Genomic DNA, 21,139 nt, shown 5'->3' with positions numbered 1-21,139 from the left:
TTGCTGTTGTTCTTTGACTGTTTAGACCAAGTAAAGGAGGGAGAGAGAAAACAGGGAACTATAGGCCAGTTAGCCTGACATCAGTAGTCGGGAAAATGCTAGAATCTATTATTAAGGACATAATAACAGGACATTAGAAAATCATAATATAACTAGGCAGAATCAATACAGTTAATGAAAGATTTGTCAAACACTATTTCCTTATCAGTTTTTTGAGGATGTAACTAGCAAGGTAGATAAGGGGGAACCAGTGGATGTGGTATATTTATATTTGGATATTCAAAAGGCATTCACTAAGGTGCCACACAAGAGATTGTTATGCAAGATTAGGGCTCAAGGGATTGGGGGTAATATTAGCATAGATTGAGGATTAGTTAACGGACAGAAAAGAGGGAGTAGGAATAAACGGGTCATTTTCGGGTTGGTGGGTTGAAACTTGTGGGGTGTGTCATAAGGTTCAGTGCTTGGGTCTCAGCTGTTTACAATATATATCAGTGACTTAGATGAGGGGACTGAGTATAATGTATCCAAGTTTGCTGATACAAACCTAGGTGTGAAAGTAAGCTGTGAGGAGGATGCAAAGAGGCTGCAAACTGATATAGACAGGTTAAGTTATCATAGTAGGTACAGCTCAGGAGGCTCAGTCCACCGTGCCTGTTTTGGATCTTTGAAAGAGCTTTCCAATTAGTCTCATTCCGCTGCTCTTTCCCCATAGCCCTGTAAATTTTTTCCCTTCAAGTATTTATCCAATTCCTTTTTGAAAGTTTACTATTGAATCTACTTCCACTGCCCTTTTAGGCAGTGCATTCCAGATCATAACTCGCTGCGTTTTTTAAAAAAAACATGTTTCTTCATGTCTCCGCTGGCACTTTTGCCTTAAATCTGTGTCCTCTGATTACTGATCCTTCTGCCACTTGAAACAGTTTCACATTTACTCTATCAAAACCCTTCATGATTTTGAACACATCTATCAAATCTCCCCTTAACCTTCTCTTTTAAGGAGAACAGCCCCAGTTTCTCCAGTCACTCCACATAACTGAAGACCCTCATCCCTGGTACCATTCTAGTAAATCTCTTCTACACCCTCTCTTAAGGCCTTGACGTCCTTCCTAAAGTGTGGTGCCCAAAACTGAACACAATACTCCATCTGTGATCAAACCAGTGTTTTAGCATAACTTCTTTGCTTTTGTACTCTATGCCTCTTAATAAAGCCCATGATCCCATATGCTTTTTTTTAATGCCCTTCTGAACTTGTCCCACCACCTTCAAAGATTTGTGTACATATACCCCAGGTGTCTCTGTTCCTGCATTTCCTTTAAAATTATACCATTTAGTTTATGTTGACTATCCTCATTCTTCCTACCAAAATGTATCACTTAAAACTTCTCTGCATTAAATTTAATCTGTCACGTGTCTGTCCATTTCACCAGTCTGTCTATGTCCTCCTGAAGTCTATATCCTCCACATTGTTTACTACATTTGAGTTTTGTGTCATCTGCAAACTTTGAAATTATACCTGTGTATTACATAAATTAATGTACATAATTTGGGAGCTGAGTTCAACACTTTTTTTCATATTAACACTGGTATCCATAATAGACACAGTGAGTGGGTGAGAAGGTGGTTGGTGGAGTATAATGTGGGGAAATGTGAAATTATCCACTTTGGTAGGAAGTATAGAAAAGCAGAATATTTCTTAAAAGGTGAGAGACTAAGAAATGTTGGTATTCAGAGGGATTTGGGTGTCCTTGTACAAGAATCACAGTATGTTAACATGCAGGTACAGCAAGCATTTAGGAAGGCAAATGGTATGTTAGCCTTTATTGCAAGTGGGTTGGAGTGTAAGAGTAAGGAGGTCTTGCAATTATATAGGGCTGTGTTGCGACCACACTTGGAGTACAGTGTATAGTCTTTACTTACCTAAGGAAGGATACACCTGCCTTAGAGGGGCTGCAACGAAGGTTCACTAGATTGATTCCTGGGATGAGAAGGTTGCCCTTTGAGCAGCAATTGAGTAAAATGGGCCTTTCATCTCTGGAGTTTAGAAAAATGAGAGCTGATCTCATTGAAATGTATAAAATATTAGAGGGATTCATAGGGCAGATGATGAGAGGCTGTTTCCCCTGGTTGGAGAGACTAGAACTAGGGGTCATAGTCTCAAGATAAGAGGTTGGCCATTTATGACCGATGAGGAAAAATTTCTTCATTCAGAGGGTTGCAAATCTTTAGAGGGCTGTGGATGCTCAGTCGTTGAGTATATTCAAGATTGAGATCGATAAATTTTTGGACACCAGGAGTCAAGGGATATGGGGATAGGGCGGGAAAATGGAGTTGAGGTCGAAGATCAGCCATGATCTTATTGAATGGTGGAGCAGGCTCAAGGGCCCCTATGGCTTACTCCTGCTCCTGCTCCTATTAGTTATGTTCTTATGTTAACACTGTTTCATGGAATGAAAAACTTTTGATCAAACTTGATATATGTTTCTCCCATTGAGTGAGTTATTCAATTCCAATAATCGACTGACCTGGAAAGTATGAATTCGGAATCAGATTTTGAGAGAAGAGATAATAAGCCTCTGAGGAATGGTTCTGCTGTTGCCATTTACACCTCCTCTGGATCCATTTTGTGTTTCTTTATTGTCCCATTATGACTCCCCCCTTTGGCCTTGCACCATCATCCCTTTCAAAAGCAAAATACTGCAGATGCTGGAAATCTGAAATAAAAACAGAAAATGCTGGAGAAGCTCAGCAAGTGAGGCAGCACCTGTGGAGAAAGAAACAGAGTTAACGTTTCAGGTCAGAACCATTCTGATGAAAGGTCTTCGACCTGAAACGTTAACTCTTTCTCTCTCCACAGATGCTGTTTGACCTGCCGAGTGTTTCCAGCATTTTCTGGTTTTATTTCAGATTTCCAGCATCTGCAGTATTTTGCTTTTGCATAAGCCTCTGAGTATTTGATTCATAGCTCCTTAGGTCTGAAGAACCTCTTGCTACTCCATTTAGTAATTCCACATGTGCAGGCTTGAACTGCAGAGCTTTTGAACTGATTAGCTTGACATGCAACTATTCCTCACAGGCCAGGCCCAGTATCCTGGAATATTGTTTAAATCTGCCACAGATGGTTTGACTCTTGATGGGAACCAACTCTTGAGCATCTTGGATAGGCTCCTGGCACTTTTTTTATTCGTTCATGGAATGTGGGCGTCACTGGCGAGGCCGGCATTTATTGCCCATCCCTAATTGCCCTTGAGAAGGTGGTGGTGAGCCGCCTTCTTGAACCGCTGCAGTCCGTGTGGTGAAGGTTCTCCCACAGTGCTGTTAGGTAGGGAGTTCCAGGATTTTGACCCAGCGACGATGAAGGAACGATGATATATTTCCAAGTCGGGATGATGTGTGACTTGGAGGGGAACGTGCAGGTGCTGTTGTTCCCATGTGCCTGCTGCCCTTGTCCTTCTAGGTGGTAAAGGTCGCGAATTTGGGAGGTGCTGTCGAAGAAGCCTTGGCGAGTTGCTGCAGTGCATCCTGTGGATGGTACACACTGCAGCCACAGTGTGCCGGTGGTGAAGGGAGTGAATGTTTAAGGTGGTGGATGGGGTGCCAATCAAGCAGGCTGCTTTGTCCTGGATGGTGTCGAGCTTCTTGAGTGTTGTTGGAGCTATACTCATCCAGGCAAGTGGTGAGTATTCCATCACACTCCTGACTTGTGCCTTGTAGATGGCGGAAAGGCTTTGGGGAGTCAGGAGGTGAGTCACTCGCCACAGAATACCCAGCCTATGACCTGCTCTTGTAGCCACAGCATTTATGTGGCTGGTCCAGTTAAGTTTCTGGTCAATGATGACCCCCAGGATGTTGATGGTGGGGGATTCGGTGATGGTAATGCTGTTGAATGTCAAGGGGAGGTGGTTAGACCCTCTCTTGTTGGAGATGGTCATTGCCTAGCACTTGTCTGGCGCGAATGTTACTTGTCACTTATTAGCCCAAGCCTGGATGTTGTCCACGTCTTGCTACATGCGGGCACGGACTGCTTCATTATCTGAGGGGTTGTGAATGCAACTGAACACTGTGCAATCATCAGCGAACATCCCCATTTCTGACCTTATGATGGAGGGAAGGTCATTGATGAAGCAGCTGAAGATGGTTGGGCCAAGGACACTGCCCTGAGGAACTCCTGCAGCAATGTCCTGGGGCTGAAATGACTGGCCTCCAAAACCACTACCATCTTCCTTTGTGTTAGGTATGACTCCAGCCACAGGAGAGTTTTCCTCCTGATTCCCATTGACTTCAATTTTACCAGGGCTCCTTGGTGCCACACTTGGTCAAATGCTGCCTTGATTTCAAGGGCAGTCACTCTCACCTCACCTCTGGAATTCAGCTCTTTTGTCCATGTTTGGACCAAGGCTGTAATGAGGTCTGGAGCTGAGTGGTCCTGGCGGAACCCAAACTGAGCATCGGTGAGCAGGTTATTGGTGAGTAAGTGCCGCTTGATAGCACTGTCGACGACACCTTCCATCACTTTGCTGATGACTGAGAGTAGGCTGATGGGGCGGTAATTGGCCGGATTGGATTTGTCCTGCTTTTTGTGGACAGGACATACCTGGGCAATTTTCCACATTGTCGGGTGGATGCCAGTGTTGTAGCTGTACTGGAACAGTTTGGCTAGAGGCGCAGCTAGTTCTGGAGCACAAATCTTCAGCACTACAGCCGGGATGCTGTCGGGGCCCATAGCCTTTGCTGTATCCAGTGCACTCAGCCGTTTCTTGATATCACGTGGAGTGAATCGAATTGGCTGAAGACTGGCTTCCGTGATGGTGGGGATATCGGGAGGAGGACGAGAAGGATCATCCACTCGGCACTTCTGGCTGAAGATGGTTGCAAACGCTTCAGCCTTGTCTTTTGCACTCACGTGCTGGACTCTGCCATCGTTGAGGATGGGGATGTTTACAGAGCCTCCTCCTCCCATTAGTTGTTTAATTGTCCACCACCATTCACGACTGGATGTGGCAGGACTGCAGAGCTTTGATCTGATCCGTTGGTTGTGGAATCGCTTAGCTCTGTCTATAGCATGTTGCTTCCGCTGTTTAGCATGCATGTAGTCCTGAGTTGTAACTTCACCAGGTTGGCACCTCATTTTTAGGTACGCCTGGTGCTGCTCCTGGCATGCTCATCTTACACTCCTCATTGAACCAGGGTTGAATCCCTGGCTTGTTGGAAATGGTAGAGTGAGGAATATGCCGGCCATGAGGTTACAGATGTGCTGGGATACAATTCTGCTGCTGCTGATGGCCCACAGCACCTCATGGATGCCCAGTTTTGAGCTGATAGATCTGTTCTGAATCTATCCCATTTAGCACGGTGATAGTGCCACACAACACGTTGGATGGTGTCCTCAGTGTGAAAACGGGACTTCATTTCCACGAGAACTGTACGGTGGTCATTTCTACCAATACTGTCACGGACAGATGCATCTGCAACAGGTAGATTGGTGAGGACGAGGTCAAGAAGGTTTTTCCTTCATGTTGGTTCGCTCACCACCTGCCGCAGGCCCAGTATGGCAGCTATGTCCTTCAGGACTCAGCCAGTAGTGGTGCTACCGAGCCACTCTTGGTGATGGACATTGAAGTCCCCCACCCAGAGTATATTCTGTGCCCTTGCTACCTTCAGTGCTTCCTCCAAGTGGTGCTCAACATGGAGGAGGACTGATTCATCAGCTGAGGGAGGGTGGTAGGTGGTAATCAGCAGGAGGTTTCCTTGCCCGTGTTTGACTTGCTGCCATGAGATTTCATGGGGTCCGGAGTCAATGTTGAGGTCTCCCAGGGCCACTCCCTCCTGACTGTATATCACTGTACCGCCACCTCTGGTTGGTCTGTCCTGCCGGTGGGACAGGACATACCCAGGGATGGTGATGGAAGAGTCTGGGACGTTGGCTAAAAGGTATGATTCTGTGAGTATGGCTATGTCAGGTTGTTACTTGACTGGTCTGTGGGACAGCTCTCCCAATTTTGGCGCAAGTCCCCAGAAGTTTGTGAGGAGGACTTTGCAGGGTCGACTGGGCTTGGTTTGCCTTTGTCGTGTCTGGTACCTAGTGATCCATCTGGTTCTATTCTTATTATGACTTTTTTTTAAGCGAGATTTTACAACTGAGTGGCTTGCTAGGCCATTTCAGAGGGCAATTAAGAATCAACCATATTGCTGTGGGTCTGGAGTCACATATAGGCCAGACCGGGTAAGGACAGCAGGTTTCCTTCCCTAAAAGGGGATTAGTGAACCAGATGGGTTTTTACAACAATCCGGTAGTTTCAATGGCCATTATTACTGGTACTAGTTTTTTAATTCCAGATTTTATTTAATTAATATGAATTTAAATTCCCCAGCTGCTATGGTAGGATTTGAACTCATGACTCCAAATTACTAGTCTAGTAACATAACCACTATGCTACCGTACCCAACATCTGTAACATCTACTCTGAAGCTGTGCACTGCCTCGTGGTATATGTTTCTTTTATGCAATCATGTGACCATTTCATCTTTCTATCCTCTTCTAGGTACAACAACAGCAACTTGCATTTATATAGCACCTTTAATGTAGTAAAACCTCACAAGGCGCTTCACAGGAGCGATTATCAAACACAATTTGACAGCGAGCCACATAAGGAGATATTAGGACAGGTGACCAAAATCTTGATCAAAGAGGTAGGTTTTAAAGAGCGTCTTAAAGGAGGAGAGAGAGAGAGAGAGAGGCGGAGAGGTTTAGGGAGGGAATTCCAGTGCTTAGGGCCCAGGCAGCAGAAGACGTGGCCGCCAATGATGGAGCGATGAAAATTGGGGAGGTGCAAGAGGCAAGAATTGGAGGAGCGCAGAGATCTCAGAGGGTTTTAGGGCTGGAGGAGGTTACAGAGATTGGGAGGGATGAGGCCATGGAGGGATTTGAAAACAAGGATGAGAATTTTAAAATCGAGGTATTGCCTGTTTGGGTCAGTGAGCACAGGGGTGATGGGTGAATGGAACTTGGTGCGAGTTAGGATACGGGCAGCACAGCTTTGGATGAGCTCAAATTTAAAGACGGCGGGAGGCCGGCCAGGAGAGCATTGGAATGAAACTGGGTGGATTAGATTAAACGTGTGCCCTCTCACAGTTCGGCAGCGAGAATTTTCCAACATTAAGTGCCATCGTATTGTCTCTCGTCTTACTGATGTATTAAAACTAAACACAAAGCTGGAACGATCTGAATCATGAAGGTGTAAAAGCATTCTAGGGGATGGTTCAGTGGTTCCGCCTTAATACCTTGGTCAAGTGACTTTAATTCATGTGTGACTGAAGAGCGAGTGTTAGAAATTCCAAAAAACAGAACCCTGATTTAATTCCATCCTAAAACTGGGTGGGGTTTGGATGGGGAACAGCATTCTTCAGGGGCCAACTTGTAAGAGCCATGTCTAACCCCGAAAAGGATGTACAAACAGCTTTAAAAAAACACCTTTGTGCCTTGACTCATGAATATGTGGCTCGTAGAAACATTCTATGATACAAGAACATTTAACTCAGCCAGCTAATCTCTCAAGGCTTCAGTCAGGTCTGCCTATCTCCGTGGTTCGGTGTAATTATTTTCCTGCCTGGCAATTTTATGATTTGAAAGCAGAGGGGGGCAATTTTTTTGTGTGTGTTTAGGCCCCCTTTTATAAGGGGAGGGGGGAAATTAGGGTGTAACTTTATTTTTAAAAGCAAATCAAAACCAAATAATAAGGGGAAACTTGCTTAAGTTGCACTTTCTGACAGCTGATGAGGGAGTGAAATGCCAAGTCACGAGTCCAACCCCCTTCACTCTCCCCAGTATTCCTGCCTCTGAGCAGGAAGGGTTCAAATCCTGCTTGGCACAGGAATACGACCGCTGAGCCAAAGGCTTGCTCGCAAGCAGTCCTATTTAAACATTTATTTATTTTTTCCAAAAGTAGCATATATTAAAACAGCTTCAACCTTAAGTAATTGACTGTAACTCCTGGCCAGTGACACTTCTGCTGTTCCCCTCCCCTAAGAAGGCGTTGTTTCTTTAACAGGAACAAGGCAGCAATTGCTGTTGTCGTGGGATGTTGCAGCTCAGAAAATGCTGACTGGTCCGTGGTTCGATCCTGGGCGCTGCCTGTCATTCTAATTTGCTTTTCTCAATTTAAGTTGCAAAATATCGTATCAAAAAAAAAAATCTTGCCATTGCACGTTTCAGATTTTTTTAAAAAATTCTGCAGCGAAGGCAGCATCCTGAATTCTAATTGCACAACATAAATTGAGAGAAGCATGTTGCAAAAAATGTCACAAATGTTAACGCCTGCACGATTTAGCTGAAATAAACGGGGGGGGGGGGATGCATTAAATTGCAGTTGCCAAATTTTAACGCAGCGTGACTTTAATTGCGGGAATTATTTTCCCCCCCGGAAGCATTTAGTTTGTGTCGAGGGAAGTTGTTGCTGGTGTCGTGGTGATTGGGATCAGTTTGTAAAGTGAAAGCGGCCGAGTCGCTGCACTGGAAACGCCTGGTTTTAATTTTTCTCTGTTTGTATATTTCTATCTAGGCTGGTCCTGTCCCCCCTTGAATGGAGCTGCTGCATGGCGGCCGGCTGCTCTCCACCCAAGCTGGAGGATTTTATCCTCACAGAGAGACTGGGGAGTGGCACCTACGCCACTGTGTATAAAGCCTACAGGAAGGTGAGAGACTGGCAGGGGCATCAGTATATAAAGCCTTTAGGAAGGTGAGAGACTGATAGTGAGAGACTGGCAGGGGCATCAGTATATAAAGCCTTTAGGAAGGTGAGAGACTGATGGTGAGAGACTGGCAGGGGCATCAGTATATAAAGCCTTTAGGAAGGTGAGAGACTGGCTGGGGCATCAGTATATAAAGCCTACAGGAGGGTGAGAGACTGGCAGGGGCATCAGTATATAAAGCCTACAGGAGGGTGAGAGACTGGCAGGGGCATCAGTATATAAAGCCTACAGGAGGGTGAGAGACTGGCAGGGGCATCAGTGTATAAAGCCTTTAGGAAGGTGAGAGACTGATGGTGAGAGACTGGCAGGGGCATCAGTATATAAAGCCTTTAGGAAGGTGAGAGACTGATGGTGAGAGACTGGCAGGGGCATCAGTATATAAAGCCTTTAGGAAGGTGAGAGACTGGCTGGGGCATCAGTATATAAAGCCTACAGGAGGGTGAGAGACTGGCAGGGGCATCAGTATATAAAGCCTACAGGAGGGTGAGAGACTGGCAGGGGCATCAGTATATAAAGCCTACAGGAGGGTGAGAGACTGGCAGGGGCATCAGTGTATAAAGCCTACAGGAAGGTGAGAGACTGATAGTGAGAGACTGGCAGGGGCATCAGTATATAAAGCCTTTAGGAAGGTGAGAGACTGGCAGGGGCATCAGTATATAAAGCCTTTAGGAAGGTGAGAGACTGGCTGGGGCATCAGTATATAAAGCCTACAGGAGGGTGAGAGACTGGCAGGGGCATCAGTATATAAAGCCTACAGGAGGGTGAGAGACTGGCAGGGGCATCAGTATATAAAGCCTACAGGAGGGTGAGAGACTGGCAGGGGCATCAGTGTATAAAGCCTACAGGAAGGTGAGAGACTGATAGTGAGAGACTGGCAGGGGCATCAGTGTATAAAGCCTACAGGAAGGTGAGAGACTGATAGTGAGAGACTGGCAGGGGCATCAGTATATAAAACCTACAGGAAGGTGAGAGACTGATAGTGAGAGACTGGCATGGGCACCTGTATATAAAGCCTTTAGGAAGGTGTATTCAGGCAATGGCACCTGTGTTACAGATGAGAGACTGGTTCAGGGTATCCCACATGTCTTGGACTCCGCTCCCTTACCTTGTGTTTCATTTCAAATATCAATCAACCTATGGGCTTATAAAAATTTGCTTTTTATTAATTTAAACTTGGGTCCACCGTTGGGTTGAATCACCCCTCTACCTGTTCAGGTGGATGTGAAAGATCCCACAGTGCTTTTGTATAAAATAGCTGGGAGTCCTGACACCCAGGTCGACATTCAACCCTCAACTAGCAGCACCAAAAAATTGCTCAAATGGTTTCATCAAATTTAGGCTTTGTGGGATCTTGCTGTGCACACTTTGGCTGCCACGATTGCTGACAGAACAACATTGGCTGTGAAGTGCTTTGGAACATCCCGAGGATGTGAAAGGTGCTATATAGATGCAAATTTTTTTGTTTGCTCTTGTCCTACAGGCCTGATTTACATTGAAGTAATCTTCTAGGTTTATTTAATCTGCGCTGTTTAATACTATAAAGATTTCAATGGGATTTTCTAACCCCATCCCCTCTCTAGACTGTAGAGCCTGAAGGTGATGTTATACTATGTGTTTCCTTCACTCAACCGCAGTCTATAGCGTAAACTAGCCTGGTTCCTTCGCCCTGGCAGCGCTCTAGATCCGTGAAAATGTGGCTGTACAATTTTGCTCTGGAGCTGGTGTTCGTTGAGCGGATGGAAAAAGAAAGACTTGTGTTTATGTAGCGTCCTTCACGACCTCGGGATGTCCCAAAGCGCTTTACAGTAAATGAAGTACTTTTTGAAGTGTAGTCATTGTTGTAATGTAGGAAATGCGGCAGCCAATTTGCGCACAGCAAGATCCCACAAACAGCAATGTGATAATGACCAGATAATTTGTTTTTTTTTAAGCAATGTTGATTGATAGATAAATATTGGCCAGGACACCAGGGGAGAACTCCCCTGCTCTTCTTCAAGATAGTGTCATGGGATCTTTTACATCCACATGAGAGGGCAGACGGGGCTTTGGTTTAATGTCTCACCTCCAGCAGTGCAGCACTCCCTCGATACCGCACTATCAGTCTGGATTACGTGCTCAAGTCTCTGGAGTGGGACTTGAACCCACAGCCTTCTGACTCAGAGGTGAGGGTGCTACCCACTGAGCCACGACCGAACACTCAATGAGGTGATGCTGACCCTGCACCTTTGCTCCTTGTGAGGCTCCATATAAAAGTGGAGACTAGCCCTCCATTATGAGTGTGAGAGGAGAACACACTGACACGTTGATCTACTGAAAATGGATGAAGTTATGCGCAGATATGAAAACGCTTTAATCGTTCCTCGTGGCTCAGCCCTTTTGCAAATGGCACCGTTTACAGTCTATCTAATCAGAACCTTTTTTGCCACCCAATGTCTTAGTTCTCTAAATGGAGTCCTCCCCCCTCTCTCTATTCCAACAGGTGAACAGTCGAGAGGTGGTAGCTATTAAATGCGTGAGTAAGAAAACCTTAAACAAAGCCTCGGTGGAGAACCTCCTGACTGAGATCGAGATCCTGAAGACGGTCAGACACCCTCACATTGTGCAGCTGAAGGATTTTCAAGTGTGTTTGAGTTAAGACTGCGTGAAAATGGCAGCAAATATATGTATAAAACCAACCCTGAGTTGGATGAGTAACTTCAACTGTCAGTAATGAGCTTCCCCCTTCATATAATATATAATTAGTGTAATTTTTAGACTTAAATATTACTCTGTGTGATTGATCCTTTTTGGATGAATGTCAGTGAGTTGTTTTCATATCTTCGCACTCTTCCCTTGAAGAAGTACATGGAAACAGGAGGAGGCCATTCAGCCCCTCAAGCCTGCTCTGCCATTCATTTAGATCATGGCTGATCTATATCTTAATTCCATCTTCTCACCCTAGTTCTGTAACCCTTAATACCCGTTGCCTAACAAAAATCGATCAATCTCAGTTTTGAAACTTTCAATTGTCCCCCAGCCTCAGCAGCTTCTTGGGCGACGAGCCCCAGATTTCCACTCCCCTTTGTGTGAAGAAGTGCCTCCTGACATCACCCCTGATCGGCCTGGCTCTAATTGTAAGGTTTTGCCCCCTTGTTTTGGACTCCCCTCACCTCAAGAAATAGGGTAGATAGAGAGAGAAACTATCAACTCCTTGAATCATCTCAAACACCTCAATTAGATCACCCCTTAATCACCTCTACAAGCTTAGTCTATGTAACCCGTCCTCGTAATTTAACCCTTTTAGCCCCGGTATCGTGCTGGTGAATCTGCACTGCACCCCCTCCAAGGTGTCCTTCCTGAGGTGTGGAGCCCAGAACTGAACACAATACTCTAAATGGGGTCTGACCAGAGCTTTATAAAACTGTAACATAAACTTCCACCCCTTTGTATTCCAGCCCCCTTGAGATAAAGGCCAACATTCCATTTGCCCTTTTTAATTATTTTTTGTACCTGTCCACTAGCTTTTAATGGTAATAGCATTATGAATGTGCCACTGCGATGCTGTTTGCTGGTCCAGTCACAAGCTAGGTTTGGATGAATGAGCCCCTTGCAGCCCATTTGATCTCATCCTGTCAGAATACCCACCCTACAGCCTCCCCATTACAGCGCCCAGCTCCTTCTTAAATCGACCCGATGTCCTGGGCCTACCCATCTTCCCCATGGCAACGGCGGACAGTCCTCCTTTCTTTACAGAAGCTGCCTGACTTGCTGAGTGTTTCCAGCATTTTTCTGTGTTTGTTTCAGATTTCCAGCCTTGTCTGTGTGTGTGTGTGTGTGTGTGTGTGTGTCTGTCTCTGTGTGTGTGTCTGTCTCTGTGTGTGTGTCTGTCTCTGTGTGTGTGTCTGTCTCTGTGTGTGTGTGTGTCTGTCTGTGTGTGTGTGTCTGTCTCTGTGTCTGTGTCTGTCTCTGTGTGTCTGTGTCTGTCTCTGTGTGTCTGTGTCTGTCTCTGTGTGTGTGTGTCTGTCTCTGTGTGTGTGTGTCTGTCTCTGTGTGTGTGTGTCTGTCTCTGTGTGTGTGTCTGTCTCTGTGTGTGTGTCTGTCTCTGTGTGTGTGTCTGTCTCTGAGTGTGTGTGTCTGTGTGTGTGTGTCTGTCTGTGTGTGTGTGTCTGTCTCTGTGTCTGTGTCTGTCTCTGTGTGTCTGTGTCTGTCTCTGTGTGTCTGTGTCTGTCTCTGTGTGTGTGTGTCTGTCTGTGTGTGTGTGTCTGTCTCTGTGTGTCTGTGTCTGTCTCTGTGTGTCTGTGTCTGTCTCTGTGTGTCTGTGTCTGTCTCTGTGTGTCTGTGTCTGTCTCTGTGTGTGTGTCTGTCTCTGTGTGTCTGTGTCTGTCTCTGTGTGTCTGTCTCTGTGTGTGTGTCTGTCTCTGTGTGTGTGTGTCTGTCTGTGTGTCTACACTTTGCCTCCCCCCCAGGTCTGACCTGTGCTGGAATTCCTGCCACACTCTGGGATTTCATTGAGCAGCGAGTGTCAGCCGGTTAGACTGTGGAGCGGGGGGGGGGGGGCGGGGGGGGGGGTCCCGGGAACGGAGGGAATCTGATCTTATCCTCACCCAACATCTTCGGGCACACACATCCTAAGAGGAGTCACTGGATGGTAATCGAGAGGGGGAAGCCATTAATTTCCCCCTCCACTCCCTTGATGGGTAACAGCTTTTCCCGTTGGGAACGCCAGATTGGGGAATCGCCCCTTAATCAATGCTCCATGCTGTAAGTGGAATTGCACTGCCCTCAGCGGTCGGGGGGAGGGGGGTCGGGGGGTAGGACAGTTACCAAGGTGTCCCCCCGGCGGAATACTTTGGGGCTGTTCCCGGTTGTAACGTTGATTTCGGGCGGGGTTGGCCGTGGGGGTCTTGGTTGCCACAGTTTTTTTTTTAACAAGCACCTTGACGTGTCTCGGCAGTGGGACAACGGGAACATTTACCTCATCATGGAGTTCTGTGCCGGTGGCGACCTCTCCCACTTCATCCGCGGTCGCAGGATGCTTCCCGAGCACGTGGCCCGGCGCTTCCTACAGCAGCTCGGTAAGAGAGAAGGAACTTTGCGCTTACCCAGCGCCCGTCCCACCCGCGGGACGTCCCAAAGCGAGTCGCGGCCAATGTGAAACACTTCTGAAGTGCGGCACTCAATTTGTGCGCAGCAAGGTCCCGCAAACTGGTTGTAAGACACAAGACCAGTTATTGGTGGTGTTGGTTGAGGGATGAATGTTGGCCAAGGCGCCCAGGGAGACCTCCCTGCTCTTCTTTTGGAAGTAGTGCCATGGGATCTTTTACGTCCCCCTCAACAGGCGGAGAAGGCCTCCGTTTAACGCCTCATGTGAAAGACGGCACCTCCGACAGTGCGGCACTCCCTCAGGACTGCACTGGAAGCGACAGCCTGAGATTCTATGCTGAAGTCTCTGGAGTGGGACGGAGCGTGGGAGAGCGTGAAACCCACGCTGACTCCGAGGCGAGAGTGCTGCCAACTGAGCCACGGCTGTTGTCACTCGATAGCAATCGGGAGCGCAAACCCCGTGCTTTGTGGGTTTTCCGCGCCCATCCAGGAGGTGCTGAGGCCAATTTTATTGCAGCTGACGTCTGCAGCCTGAGCATCAAACCCGGGACCCTCCTGGTCTGTGTGGCTCAGTACCACCCCCCCAGGTGTATTATCCCGGGTCTTGTCCAATGCGTTAGCCAATCGCCACATGTGGCTAATTGGAAATCCAGATGTGGCGAATTGCATTTCTGATTAGTAAATAAAAATTGAGTAATGGGCCCGGGCGTCGGTCATGTGATCTCAATACTCATATTCGCAGGGCGTATCGATTTGAACTTTAACCTTTTTGTGTGTTTATTGGTAAAATGGAACGATGTGTGCGAGTGTTTTTTTTGATCGTTGGGAGGGTTTTACTTCCTTGGTTACTGAATGGTGACAGATGTTTGTTCAGTTCATGTGAGGTACATTTACCCGTGCTGTGTGAGGTGTTTTCTACTAAAATTAATGCATGTAGCTAAAACGGTGTCGCCAATGCCTCACCTGTGGCTGGTCAGCGATTTCTACTGGCCAACACATAGAAATTACAGCACACAAACAGGCCATTTGGCCCGTGCTGGTGTTTATGCTCCACACGAGCCTCCTCCCTCCCTACTTCATCTCACCCTATCAGCATATCCTTCTATTCCTTTCTCCCTCATGTGTTTATCGAGCTTCCCCTTAAATGCATCTACGCTATTCCCCTCAGCCACTCCATGTGATAGCGAGTTCCACATTCTCACCACTCTCTGGGTGAAGAAGTTTCCGCTGAATTCCTTATTGGATTTATTAGTGACTATCTTATATTTGTGGCCTCTAGTTTGGGTCTTCTCCCCCTGCCCCCTCTAAACTACGGCGATGGTGAGGGGCGCACTGGAATTTTTGTGTTCCAATTTGAGAATGGGACACTCAGCACAGACCTAAACTGAACCAAGGCCTCCCTGGGCTGTGGTTCACCCCCATATTGCGGTGTGAGTTTTGCAGGGGATGGGATGACCAGTGTCATTTCTTTTTTTAAAAAAAAGCGCATCGTTATTTTACGAGAAAGCTACTCCGAATGTTAGAAGCCAGTACAAGTTTACCGCTTCCAAAAACAGTGGTCTTTTCTCTCCTTCTCCTTCTCAGCCTCTGCTCTCCAGTATCTGCACCAACGCAACATCTCTCACCTCGACCTGAAGCCACAGAATATTCTGCTCAGTTCTTCGACTGTGCCCCACCTCAAACTCGCGGGTGAGTTATTGCCTGCTCCTCTCTTGTGTTTCCTGAATTGCACTGAAGGTCGATGGTGAGGTTCGAACCCCATTGAGTGAAAGAAAAGAAAAGAAAGAACTTGCATTTATATAGCGCCTTTCACAACCTCAGGATGTCCCAAAGCGCCTTACAGCCAGTGAAGTACTTTTTTGAAGCGTAGCCCCTGTTGTAATGTAAGGAAACGCGGCAGCCAATTTGCGCACAGCAAGATCCCACAAACAGCAATGTGATAAATGACCAGATAATCTTTTTTTTCGTTTTTTAGTGATGTTGGTTGAGGGATAAATATTGGCCAGGACACCGGGGAGAACTCCCCTGCTCTTCTTCGCCATGGAATCTTTTACGTCCACCTGTGAGAGGAGACGGGGCCTCGAAAGAACTTTTAGATGTGCCACTGTGTTGCTGCCTGCTATACCAGTCACGAGCTAAGTTTGGATGAACCAAGTCCCTGCAGCCCATTTGACTTCATCCTGCCAGAATACTGACCCTATAGTCTCTCCATTACAGCACCCAGCTCTTTCTTAAATGTGCCCTGAGCCCTTTCACCTTCCCCATAGTAACACAGCTTAGCTGTTGATTCTCAGGATGCGGGCGTCACTGGTAAGGCTGGCATTTATTGCCCATCTCTAGTTGCCCCTTGAGAAGGTGGTGGTGAGCCACCTTCTTAAACCGCTGTAGTCAATGTAGTGAAGGTCCCACAGTGCTGTTAGGAAGGGAGTTCCAGGATTTTGACCCAGCGACGATGAAGGAACGGCGATATATTTCCAAGTCGGGATGGTGTGTGACTTGGAGGGGAACGTGCAGGGAAAGTTATTATTGAATCTATTTCCATCCCATTAAGTATCTCGTAAACCTCTGTCCAGACTACAGCCTGTGGATCACTTGTGTCTCACAAGCCCAGGAAACTCCATCCTCTTTACCTCTTATATTTCTTACTCACTGGTTTGTCCTGTTTGAATTTCATGGACCAGGAGGTTTGGAAAGGTGGAGAAATCCTGAATCAGAGCATCAAAACCCTGTTTGTACCAACAACTCGAGGTCTATTCAGGGTAATGGGAATGTTGATTTAACCTTGGATCCGTTGTACTCACCTGACAACTTACAAAGACTAAACGTTTGGCCGGTCCTCTCTCTAAGTCTGAGGTGTCTCTTTTCAAGGCTGACGAGCCTCCGGCTTCTCTACCTGTCCCTCACTGCCCTTTTCTCTAACTCTACAATCGATCTTTGTTCAGTAGCTCGACTCTCTCTACAGCCTCCCTAAACCTCCTCCGCCTCTCTCTCCTCCTGTAAGACGCTGCATAAAACCTACATCTTTGACGAAGCTTTTGGTCACCTGTCCTAATATCTCCTTACGTGGCTCGGTGTCAAATTTTGTTTGATAATCGCTCCTGTGAAGCGCCTCGGGACGTTTTACTACATTAAAGGCGCTATATAAATGCAAGTTGTTATTGTTGTTGTCCAAATACAGAATTAACAACTATACAGTGTTTGCTTAAAAAAAAAACTCTCCTTTTTTAAAGTCCTGATTTTGATCTGGTGTCTTGTCTCATCTACAGACTTTGGTTTTGCCCAGTATATGTCTCCCTGGGATGAAAAGCACGTTCTAAGGGGTTCCCCTTTGTACATGGCACCTGAGATGGTGTGTCGTCAGCAGTACGATGCTCGAGTGGACCTGTGGTCAGTGGGAGTTATTCTGTACGGTGAGTCTCAAATATGTGACGACAATTCTTGGGGGAGGGGACAAGGCACCGCCAAGGTTGAAGAGTGGGAAGTCTTACAAGAGCAGGTCAGAGGCTGGGTATTCTGCGGCGAGTGACTCACCTCCTGACTCCCCATAGCCTTTCCACCGTCTACAAGGCACAAGTCACGAGTGTGATGGAATACTCTCCACTTGCCTGGATGAGCGCAGCTCCAACAACGCTCAAGAAGCTCGACACCATCCAGTCCGCTTGATTGGCACCCCATCCACCACCCTAAACATTCACTCCCTTCACCACCGGCGCACAGTGGCTGCAGTGTGCACCATCCACAGGATGCACTGCAGCAACTCGCCAAGGCTTCTTCGACAGCACCTCCCAAACCTGCAACCTCTACCACCTAGAAGGACAAGAGCAGCAGGCACATGGGAACAACACCACCTGCACGTTCCCCTCCAAGTCACACACCATCCCGACTTGGAAATATATCGCCGTTCCTTCATCGTCGCTGGGTCAAAATCCTGGAACTCCCTTCCTAACAGCACTGTGGGAGAACCTTCACCACACGGACTGCAGTGGTTGAAGAAGGTGGCTCACCACCACCTTCTCAAGGGCAATTAGGGATGGGCAATAAATGCCGGCCTCGCCAGCGATGCCCACATCCCATGAACGAATTAAAAAAAACCATTGAATTTACAGCACAGAAACAGGCCATTCAGCCGGTGTTTATGCTCCACACGAGCCTCCTTCATCTCACCCTATCAGCATATCCTTCTATTCCTTTCTCCCTCATGTACTTATCTAGCTTCCCCTTAAATGTATCTATGCTATTTGCCTCAACTACTCCATGTGACAGCAAGTTCCACATTCTCACCAGTCTCTGGGTAAAGAAGTTTCTTCTGAATTCCTTATTGGATTTATTAGTGACCTTATATTTATGGCCCCTAGTTCTGGTCTTCCCCCACAAGTAGGGTAGACATAGAGAAGATGTTTCTATCAAACCCCCATCATAATTTTAGAGCCCTCTACCAGGTCACCCTCAGCCTTCTCTTTTCTAGAGAGAAGGGCCCCAGCCTGTTCAGTCTTTCCTGATAGTTGTAACTTCTCAGTTCTGGTATCATCCTTGTAAACTGTTTCTGCACCTTCTCCAGTGCCTCTCTATCTGGTGAGTCTGGTGATTTGTGATTAGGAGACCCTCCCTCCCACCCCCCCACCCTCCCAGACTTGGGTTTTAAAAGCCTGTAGAATGTAGGAGGAAGGGAAGATCGAGGAGTCCCAGAGTTTTGAGGTCCTGTGGGAGAATGGGCTCCGAGTTGGAGAGGATGCGATGTCTCGATTTCAATCGGAGGAGGGGAGGGGGGGAGGGGAGGGGGGGGAGGGGGGGAGGGGAGGGGGGGGAGGAGGAGGAGGAGGAGGAGGGGGAGGAGGAGGGGGAGGAGGAGGAGGATGGGGGGGGGGGGAGGAGGAGGGGGGAGGAGGAGGGGGAGGAGGAGGAGGATGGGGGGGGGGGGGGGGGGGAGGAGGAGGAGGAGGGGGAGGAGGAGGAGGAGGAGGATGGGGGAGGAGGAGGAGGAGGAGGAGGATGGGGGGGGGGGGAGGAGAGAGGAGGAGGAGGAGGAGGAGGAGGATGGGGGGGGGTGGAGGAGGAGGAGGAGGAGGCTGGGGGGGGAGGAGGAGGAGGAGGAGGAGGATGGGGGGGGGAGGAGGAGGAGGAGGAGGGGGGGGAGGGGAGGAGGAGGAGGAGGAGGAGGAGGAGGATGATTGGGGGGGGGGGAGGGGAGGAGGGGAGGTGGGGGGAGGGGGAGGAGGGGGGAGGGGGAGGGGGAGGGGAGAGGAGGAGGAGGGAGGAGGGGGAGGGGAGGAGGAGGGCGGGGAGGGGAGGCGGAGGCGTAGGAAATCTTAGCACTGCCACCTGAACGGCCGCCGGAGGGACGTCTTTTCGTCTCTGGCTTCGTTGTGTTGATGGTCGGTGCACCCGACATACAGGGAAAGGATGTAAAATACCGAGAGCAACATGCAACGTTGCAAACGGCGGAAGGAGAATTTACCAGAGGAGCCGCACTGCTTGACGGTCCCTGAGCTTCCCGTGGGTGGAGTGGGGTGGCACCAGGGGGTACCACTGGAGGATGGGCACCTGGGCAAAGAACGACTTGCATTTATATATCGCCTTTCCCAACCTCAGGACGTGCCAAAGAGCTTTACAGCCAAGGAAGTACTTTTGAAGTGTAGTCACTGTTATAATGTAGGAAATGTGATAATGAGCAGATAATCGGTTTTATTGATGTTGGTCGAAGGATAAATATTGGCCCCAGGACGCCGGGGAGAACTCCCCTGCTCTTTGAGATGGTGCCCTGGGATCTTTTACATTCACCAGAGAGGACAGACGGGGCCTCGGTTTAACGTCTCATCCGAAACACGGCACCTCCAACAGTGCGGCACTGCCTCAGTACTGCACTGGGAGTGTCGGCCTGGATTACGTGCTCAAGTCTCTGGAGTGGGACTTGAACCCACGACCTTCTGTCTCAGAGGCGAGAGTGCGTTCCACTGCGCCGTAGCCAACACGTCACCGTCCTGGGCCTGGTACTAGCTCTTCAGCTGGAGCTGTCTGCTCGACTCCCACTTCCCTGCCTTTCCCCATAATCCCCTTTTTTTTATTTTCCTATCCCTCAAGCAGTCCGTGTTCTGTGAAAAGACGTTTGTTGTATAGAGGGGCTGTAAGGCGTGCGTGATGCGCCCTCAATGACTCGATTGTGCTCTGGTTTCACTGCAGAAGCCTTATTCGGCCGCCCTCCTTTTGCGTCAAAGTCGTTCACGGTGCTGGAGGAGAAAATTCGCAGCAATAAGGCAATCGAGGTGGGTGAATGCAGACAGCACTGAGATATCGGGCTAGGTTTGGTTTCTCACTACTTGCATTTATATAGCGCCTTTAACATAGTAAAACGTCCCAAGGTACTTCACGGGAGCGTTGTCGTACAAAGATTTGGCACTGAGCCTAAGGAGACGATATTAGGACAGGTGACCAAAAGCTTGGTGAAAGAAGTAGGTTTTAAGGAGAGTCTCAGAGGAGGAGAGAGAGGCAGAGAGGTTTAGAGAGGGAATTCCAGAGCTTAGGGCCGAGGCAGCTGAAGGCACGGCCGCCAATGGTGGGATGGAAGAAATCGGGGGTGCGCAAGAGGCCAGAATTGGAGGAGCGAAGAGATCTCGGAGGATTGTAGGGCTGGAGGTGACAGAGATAGGGAGGGGCGAGGCCATGGAGGGTTTTAACATGAAGATGAGAGTTTTAAAATCGATGAAACACCTTTTAATATGAATTTTTATTGGGGGGGGTGGGGTGAGTGGTGCATCTTGTGGAAAATGGAAGCTCCATCATCAGTGCTGTAGTTCAGGTGGAAAATGGAGGTTCATCTTTAATTGGGTCATCTCCTCCACCCAACTTGAGATGGAAAATGGGACCCAAGACTGTTTAGTGTAAGCTTCTTCCCTCCCAGAGACACTGGCTCATCCTGGGTACAGTTCCGTGGCTGCCCTTTGGTACATTGCCCTGTGGTGACGATTGTGGGCAGGCTGTTTGACCACGATGGGGCGCGATGGCCTCGGCTGATCTTTGTCCCCACCCAATCTCCACGTTATGTGCAACTTCCAGCGGGGGTCACTGGGAGCTGGGACCCTGGCTGACGTCCCCTTCATAGCCCAGGAAGGACGGGCTGAAGACAATCATAGTGTCCCAGCTGCTGCCCATTCAACAATCAGGTAACTCAGCACAGGCCAGGAGTTAATGCTGGAACCTTCCTGGGCTGTATGATCCAATACCAGACCAAACATTGCATATACCCACCACTTTCACATGAGTTTATGACGCCGCCACTTATTTCAGCAGAAGGCTATTCTGCGAGGGATATTGT

The 21,139-nt window shown here is 48.1% G+C and overlaps 1 protein-coding gene across 2 annotated transcripts in view; it reads left to right on the top strand.

The window, feature by feature from the left end:
- The first annotated feature begins 8,448 nt into the window (after positions 1-8,448).
- Positions 8,449-21,139, top strand: part of ulk3 (unc-51 like kinase 3) — a 39,864-nt gene continuing 27,173 nt past the window's right edge. For both annotated transcript variants that reach the window (XR_010958641.1, XM_067973532.1), the window contains exons 1-6: positions 8,449-8,691; positions 11,228-11,368; positions 13,682-13,802; positions 15,415-15,519; positions 17,097-17,240; positions 20,008-20,090. Coding sequence is in view for 1 of the 2 variants with exons in the window: in XM_067973532.1 (XP_067829633.1) it covers positions 8,593-8,691; positions 11,228-11,368; positions 13,682-13,802; positions 15,415-15,519; positions 17,097-17,240; positions 20,008-20,090 (693 nt within the window). In the remaining variant the exon portion in view is untranslated. The remainder of the gene's footprint in view (positions 8,692-11,227; positions 11,369-13,681; positions 13,803-15,414; positions 15,520-17,096; positions 17,241-20,007; positions 20,091-21,139) is intronic.

Source organism: Heptranchias perlo, chromosome 38 (genome assembly GCF_035084215.1).
Source record: "Heptranchias perlo isolate sHepPer1 chromosome 38, sHepPer1.hap1, whole genome shotgun sequence".
NCBI lineage: Eukaryota > Metazoa > Chordata > Chondrichthyes > Hexanchiformes > Hexanchidae > Heptranchias > Heptranchias perlo.
Note: the sequence above shows the minus strand (reverse complement) of the source record. Positions and strands in the feature narration are given on the sequence as shown.